A 7,224-nucleotide genomic window follows, 5' to 3' on the forward strand; every position below is an offset into this window, starting at 1 on the left:
CCTTCCTGTAAAATGTTTTTCACAACATTACATGCAAGAATAATATAAAGCATAAATAAGTTTTGATGATGAACTAACCCAAAGACAAATATAACAAAATACACGTTTAATTGAATTTATTTTGAAAAAGTAGTATCATTTTGACAACTTTATTCTTCAACACAAGAATGTTATTCCTGCAACTTGTAAAATTCTTAGACATCTTCCATTCTTTCTGGAATGGAATTTCTAGAATATAAAAAACATTCTAGAAAATCCTATTTCAGAATAAATGGAAACCAGAAAAAACAGAGTTTAAATAAGGTATGCAACCATAGGCAAAGTTGCCATCCCAACCAAGCTAATGATATTACTCATAAATTTACTTATGATTCTACTTTGAAGAACCTTGCCAATCTTGTAGCCACACAGAAAGGGATAGAGAAAAATAAACTTTATTGAATCTACACAGCATAGTCCCAAATGCTTTACAATCCTCTGGTGGACCAAGGTTTTAGATGGTGAACAAAAAAATTGGGTGTTGGTAAGGGAAGAATAGCATTTGTTAGTCATAATGAATTCTGGCATGTGCAACTCATAGAAAACCTAAACTACCCTGACTGGTTCTCATCTTCCATTAAGTAGGTGGGAAGAACCTGTTGAGATTGAAAGGCAAAGTGTAGAATTCTTCGTTTCTGTTGTCTCCTCTAAATGTTCTAAACTTCACCCACCATGGCATTCCTCTGTCTTTCTTTGACCTTTCAACCTCAAGAGTGTTGTCAAGGAACACTGCAACAATCAAACCTACCGTTGCCGGCGACGAGAATATGGTGTTCAAGAAAGCATTGAACTGCAATTACCAAAAAGTAACATCCTAGCATTTAGACAAAACTACTAACTAAAACAATGACAGTAGTTAATATAGTGAGGAATTTTTGTTGCTGTAATCACTAACTTTGATAGTTACTATAATTATGACTATGATTTATCCTGGTGATAGAAACTAGGAAAGGTAGTGGTTATAAGAAATCAATTTTGCTCATTACAAATGTCACAGAAGTATTAACAAATACTCACCCATCCAGCATTAGTATGAACAGGACCGTGGTGTGAACTGGTCCAGTATTGATTGAAAAATTGAGGGACGGATATTCCAAGGAACAGTGTGAGCCCGGTGATAATAAGGTTTCTCATAGAGTTCATGTTTGTGAACTGAAGAAATGATATGCCAACTGCAGCTGATGAACATGGAAAAACATTAGTGAATGTATATGAATAGGAACAACTTGTGACAATGCAATCTCACTACGTACCAACAAGGCCAAAAACAACACAATATATTGCAGCAAATATCGGGAAGGGTATGGATGCAAACACAGCTCCAAACTTTCCTGCAGGTAGCACAAGACCATATAAGCAAAACTGTCTTCTTTTTTCTCATTGCTTACTGCTGACATAAAAGCCAAAACAGCTTTGATTGATCAAGTATTATTATAGTCAAAAGTTGTGTTTGAAACATCAATACTGACCTAAAGTTGAGAAAAATATCATAAAACCAGCAGAGATTTGAACAATTCTGCGACTTCCAACACGGGTTAGACCAAGGAGTCCCACATTTTCCCTAGAATAACCAACCATTAAAGCTCATCAAGCTATCATAGAAAGATATAATCATATAAGATCATATGCAGGAATCAACTAGTATTAGTGATTCCTAAAGGGCAACTTACACAGATACAGTGGAACCTGTCCCAGTTCCATAGAGACCATCAAGCAAGATACCAATTCCCTATAATAAACAAAAATAAGCTCTCAGAGACATCTATAACTATTATTACTATAATTAACTAGGGATTTGTTTGACCAAACTTATCTATATAAGTCTACAAAAGAAAAATAAAATAAGTTTTTCCAAATGTTAAAACTAGCTTATGCAAAAGCACTCTTGTATGACTTTCGTAAAATTCTATTTTGTCATCACTAACATGGTTTGTTTTTTACCTTACATCGTCGTTGTTCATGTGTCTCTACATGAAAAATAAAAAATAACATAATTAAATTTTAAGGTATTTTTAATTGAGTTCTTATGAAAAAATTATTTGTTTCTATTGAGTATCGAAAATCTTTATATTTTTCAATTAAGTGTTGTTTTTTTTCGTAGAGTGGAATGATTGTTTGATTTTTCTGTCTCAAGCACAACACTCCAATACTGTAATGACAATAAAAACAAATCTCTAAAACCCTACTTATCTTTTATAAAAAATGGTATCATTTTTTTAAATTAAATACTAAAACAAAAATCTAACCAACCATGTGGTGGCACGAAACAATCTTGTAAGGTAAAGATGATTTAGGTTTCGAAGCTTCATTAAGTTCGTAAAGTTGTGCTTTAGGACTGCAAGATCAAACAATCACATCATCCCAGTTGATGGTAGGACCCAATTAAAAAATATAAAGATTTTGAGAACAAAAACTTTTAATAAACCCAAACTTATGAAAGATTTAAAATTTAATCATACCATTTTCTTTATTTTTTATGTGGAAGCACATAAGTAATGACGGTGTAAAGTAACGGCCATGTCACATCAATGACCGAAACTCAATTGAAAAATATAAAACTTTTGGAGACTCAGATTTTTAATTGGAAAAGTTGAAAATACCAAAATTTATCAAGGACTTAAAATTTAATGAAGTCTTTATCTTTGAACTTGTACATAAGCTAATTTTAACAAATGCAAAACTTATTTCATTTCTTCTTTTCTTATATTTTTGTCTTATAAATCCTTACACGGAAGTTTGTTCAAACATGCCCTCTGCTCATCAATGTAAACTTACCTGCCAACCAATGCCTCGACTCAACACATAAGCAGGAGGTGGAGTAGCAATTGCCAAACGAGATGCTGCCTTGTAAGCACCAGTTGACTGCATGAGAAGTGCATGGTCAAGTCATTGTTGGAAATTAACCCAAATGAAAGGAGGGATTCTTGTGATGATTATAAATCCCCTCTGAAAGTATTACTTTGTCTCTTCTAATCATGAGTGGGGTAAAAGTTTACAACAACTTAAGCAGGTTTCAAGATGAGATGAAGTAAAATCCAAGTAAAGCAAAAATCTTTCACTCATTTCTCAACCCATTTGAGTTGAGTCCCTTCTGATCATGATTGGGGTAAAATACTTTTTTACAACAACTTAAAGCAGGTTTCAAGATGAGATGAGAAAACTGTCATAATGAAGTTATAGAAGCAAAACCCAAATAACAGTTGTCTATAACTAGACTAATGAGAATTGGGAATGGGAAGGGAACAAAATAAAATACTACTAGGAATGAAATAGATACCTCCACCATTGATACAATAACTGCAGACATCATGGCAAATGAATGACCAGCAGAAAATGTGGGTGGACCCCATTGGAGAGGGTAAGGGAACATGAACCTATTAGTTTTAAGAAAATAAATAAACTGAGAACTCACCAAAACTAACGAAAATCAGATGATACAAAATTAGTTTTTTTGAGGTACCATGGTGCAGTAAATATCAGATTAGCTCTGTCTGTGCGACAACTGTTCTGTGTTATGGTGGGTTTATACCTATAAGCTCCACTGGCAGTCAAGATGATAGAGTATATCCAAACAATTGTGACACAAATCAAAACAGGAAAACGCTCAAAGATAGGAATGTCTCTATACAGTCTCACATGCTTTAGATACTGCAAATTACACCAAATTAGCTTGTCAGAAGGAAAAAATATGAATAATTTGATAAACACCACATGCTGGTTATACTAAATCACTTACTTGTGACAACCCAACAATCAACAACAGCATTGGTATGCCAATTTCTACACAGTTCCCCAACTGAAACCAAAAGTAATAAAGAAAGTTATGAAAAATAGTATGGAAATATTGTTTCCATCAAGCTATACTGAGCATGGTTAATCAAATCATTTTTCTGAAGACTTTATCCATACTAGTGTTAGTTGACAAAATATGCCATGTTTTCAGAGATACAATCTAGATTAAACCTTGATATTATGGAGTGCCTAAAATCCCACATCAAATAGTATGGGATATGCTCAGTCGAGTATTCAAGTATTTGGTTCTCCTCTCTTAACAGCTAGCTTTTAAGGTTGAGTTCTCCAAGTGCTAAGATGCTTATCAGATTGTAGGAGAATTCTAAGATAGATATTTAAGTAGCCACATCCTTACATCATTTTCTAAGTGTTTGCAACCATGAAAAATAAAATAGATTGAGCCACACCTACCGCAGGAAATCCTCTTTGAATGAACCCTAATCCAACCAATCCAACTACAGGTGCCATGCCAAGAGGACTGAAAAATCTGGAGAAACACATAATAAATGATTGAACACTTTTTTACTATTTTCAAACTTCGAACACATTTCATGCAATACCTTGAGAAAAGGCCCCATATTTGGCTGTAACCCAGAACTATCTGAATACTTGAGGCGACAATTAGAGCTCCTTGTATAGCTCGCATGGTATGTAAAAATCTCTGCAAACCAATCAGATTGCAAGATCTCTTTCAATACCCTATGAAATAAGAAAATTATATTTCAAAGAAAACTTAAATAGTTTTATGGAAGATCCCCAAATTAGTTTAGGTTGCCAATATCATGTATCTAAACATCTAGTTCACATATCACTGGAACATATACATTAAACCAGAATGCAAAAGTTAGTTTAAGTTCTTCAAAATGCAAAAAAGATAAAATAAAATGAATAGATGGAGCAGAAAACTTACTTCGTGAGGATCATTAATTCGCTGCAAGGACGAGTCACTAATAATATAAGCAATTGGAATTACATACGCAAACGAACCTCCAACTACAGCAGGAAGTCTCGTTCCAAAAAGTGCTTGGAGAAGTGTGTTAATACCAGCTACAAAAAGCAGTGTCTGTATTACTTGTGCCTTGTCACCCTGATCAAACAAGAAACCAAATCACTAACATTTAAAATCTGCATCAAATGGATGTGAAAAGAAACAAGTGATTTACACATGAAAATGGTGGATCCTGCTAAATATCATCCCTTCTTGTAAAGAAAAAATCGCTTAGAATAAAAATGGACAAAAAATTAAAACCTAGAAAACTAAATGTTGAACTGAGACACAATGGATTGGATGAATATTATAGGATCCTACTAAGTAGATCAGAACAAATGCATGTCTAAGTGGCACTTTGTGAATGGAGAACATCTAAACTAACAATAACACAAAATCAACTTACAGAACTTCCTCCCATAGCTGGAACAAGCATTGAAGGGATCATCACACTTGTGCCAAGCATCAATATGTAATTTTGAAATGCTAATAGGATAGTTTCCACTGCGATACAAGTCATTCACAGAGAGGTAAGAAGAACAGCAATAGATTGAAGACGGTTAAATTCTATTGACCTGTCTTCCATATTTATTCTCCTCGTAGAACCATCAGAAAATTAAACCTTCTTCCTCTAGCAAAGGACTAAATGAAAGAAAAAAACATATATTTTATTCTCAACAAGCAGAAATAGATAAAGGAGATTACTAAGTATACTAACTGTTTAAAAAACCAGCTGATAAATGGATCTCAAAATTCCATCGTTTAGTGAATAGCACGAGAGTGTCTTTTCACATTTCTTTCGAACAAAATTTCCCTTCTTTTCACATAACTGAGAAAAAGGAGAGTATCCAAATTCCAAGTTGCTGCCCATATGAATCATCATATATTTTTCAATTTCATCGTAACAGAAGAGACTAGATCCTTCAGTTCAGTTCAGTTCAAGTTCCACAAACTTATCTAGCTTCAGATAACCCATTGAGAGAATCCAAGAACCCCAGAACATAAAAACAAAAGTAAAACAATTCAAATAAATGTGGGTAAATTATATATTAATATAACTCGAGCCATTGCTTTAAAATGACAGGGCATAATGGTAACTGCCATACAATGCCATGATTACTAGTTTCATTTTGCTATGGTTATTACTTATCACTGTTTCAAATAAAAGAATAACCTCCTGAGCAATCATAGCCAAACAGAAAGTTTCTAAACAAAAGGAGAACAAATTGAAAAAAAAACAGTGTAACAGAAAAGTGCAAAGTCCCACTCTATCTCAACGACAACATAAAGTTTTGAACTTTAAATCCACATTTTCGGGACTAACGTAACAGCATAGTCTTACACTTCTAAGAAACGTTTAGTGACATATCACAGAAAACCCCGACACATGAAAGAGCTTCAATCCAAGCAAAGCAAAGATCTTTCACTCATTTCTCAACCCATTTGAGTTTGTTACCGTAAAAGGAATCAACTTGCCTAAAATAGCATCGGCAAATAGAAGAAAAAAAACACTTACACAGTTCACATTAACAAACTCTTTGTTTTAGGATGGAAAGGAGCATTTGAAACTAAAAAAAAGTATACAATGAGGAGTGAAATAAGGAAGTTTGAAAGTGAAGAGAGGCTTGTTTGTGTTGAGCATGAGTTTGGATTGTGCGTGGAAAGTTGAAAAAAGCAAATGCAATAATGAGGGAGAAAGAGGAAGAAAAGAAGGTACCCCATGGAGGATTGGAGTCTATGCAGTACTCGAGGTCCTGAAGCTGTTCCATAGGCGGGTGAGTAATGTCAGCCATTGTTGAAAGTTATTCAGAGAAAGAAGTTGAAGGGAGAAAGGAAACTAAGTAAAAAAGAAAGACATGAAAAAGAAAACGAAAGGAAGGAAGGAGGAAGCAGAGAAAAGAAGAATTCAGAACAAAGTAAAGTGCAGATATAAAGTGAACTACAAAAGCATGAATATTTGTTTATATTTATATAAAATAAATCAGAAATAAAGGTATGCTCTCTTCTATTCTGTCATATTCAACTTTCTTTTCTTTATTACTTTTTAAAAACAAATATTTGTAGATATATAATATATACAAATATATATATATAAGTTGTTACTATTTAATTAACCAATCGCAGTTACAAAAAAAAAAACAACTTATATATTATATGAAAAAAACTTTTTCATTCTCTTTCTTCTTCCTTCTTACTTCTCTCATGCTAACTCTTTTCATTCCAACCTTTATATATTCCTTGTCACTCCTAGTAATGATTACACTACATTTTCTCTTAAGGTTCTACTTACCATAAAAACGCGCTTATGATTTAGTAGAAAGCTAATCAATTTTAATTTTTAGGTCTTTGATGTGGCTTAGGTATTCTTCTTGTTCGAGGTGGAGGTTTGTATGAATTGAATAAGC

General features: G+C 33.4%; 1 protein-coding gene across 5 annotated transcripts; it reads right to left on the minus strand.

The window, feature by feature from the left end:
• Positions 1–418: 418 nt before the first annotated feature.
• On the minus strand, positions 419–6,760 carry LOC137830999 (nucleobase-ascorbate transporter 1). 5 transcript variants are annotated; one of them, XM_068638466.1, is made up of 14 exons: positions 6,537–6,760; positions 5,226–5,323; positions 4,742–4,918; positions 4,392–4,492; positions 4,243–4,318; positions 3,776–3,835; positions 3,500–3,687; positions 3,317–3,413; positions 2,815–2,901; positions 1,710–1,768; positions 1,509–1,600; positions 1,293–1,370; positions 1,057–1,217; positions 419–829 (listed from the first exon to the last, which is right to left on the minus strand). In XM_068638466.1, exons 1-14 carry the CDS (start codon positions 6,610–6,612, stop codon positions 617–619), a joined length of 1,563 nt encoding a protein of 520 aa, XP_068494567.1. In that variant the 5' UTR covers positions 6,613–6,760; the 3' UTR covers positions 419–616. The 5 variants fall into 5 exon arrangements, with proteins under 5 accessions (XP_068494567.1, XP_068494568.1, XP_068494566.1 ...); XM_068638467.1 differs by lacking the exon at positions 6,537–6,760 and adding an exon at positions 5,538–5,838; XM_068638465.1 differs by lacking the exon at positions 6,537–6,760 and adding an exon at positions 5,612–5,818.
• Between the last annotated feature and the right edge of the window lie 464 nt (positions 6,761–7,224).

The sequence above is a fragment of the Phaseolus vulgaris genome, chromosome 6 (genome assembly GCF_000499845.2).
Source record: "Phaseolus vulgaris cultivar G19833 chromosome 6, P. vulgaris v2.0, whole genome shotgun sequence".
NCBI lineage: Eukaryota > Viridiplantae > Streptophyta > Magnoliopsida > Fabales > Fabaceae > Phaseolus > Phaseolus vulgaris.

What these genes read in the sequence shown, in the direction of transcription:
- LOC137830999 (XM_068638465.1), bottom strand. Translation starts at nt 5,702, where the DNA reads ATGATGATTCATATGGGCAGCAACTTGGAATTTGGATACTCTCCTTTT. An exon ending in GAATTAATGATCCTCACGAA is followed by an intron (nt 4,493 to 4,741) that starts GTAAGTTTTCTG and finishes ATTGGTTTGCAG; the next exon opens with AGATTTTTACATACCATGCG. An exon ending in TGTTGTTTTTGGCCTTGTTG is followed by an intron (nt 1,218 to 1,292) that starts GTACGTAGTGAG and finishes CATGTTCATCAG; the next exon opens with CTGCAGTTGGCATATCATTT.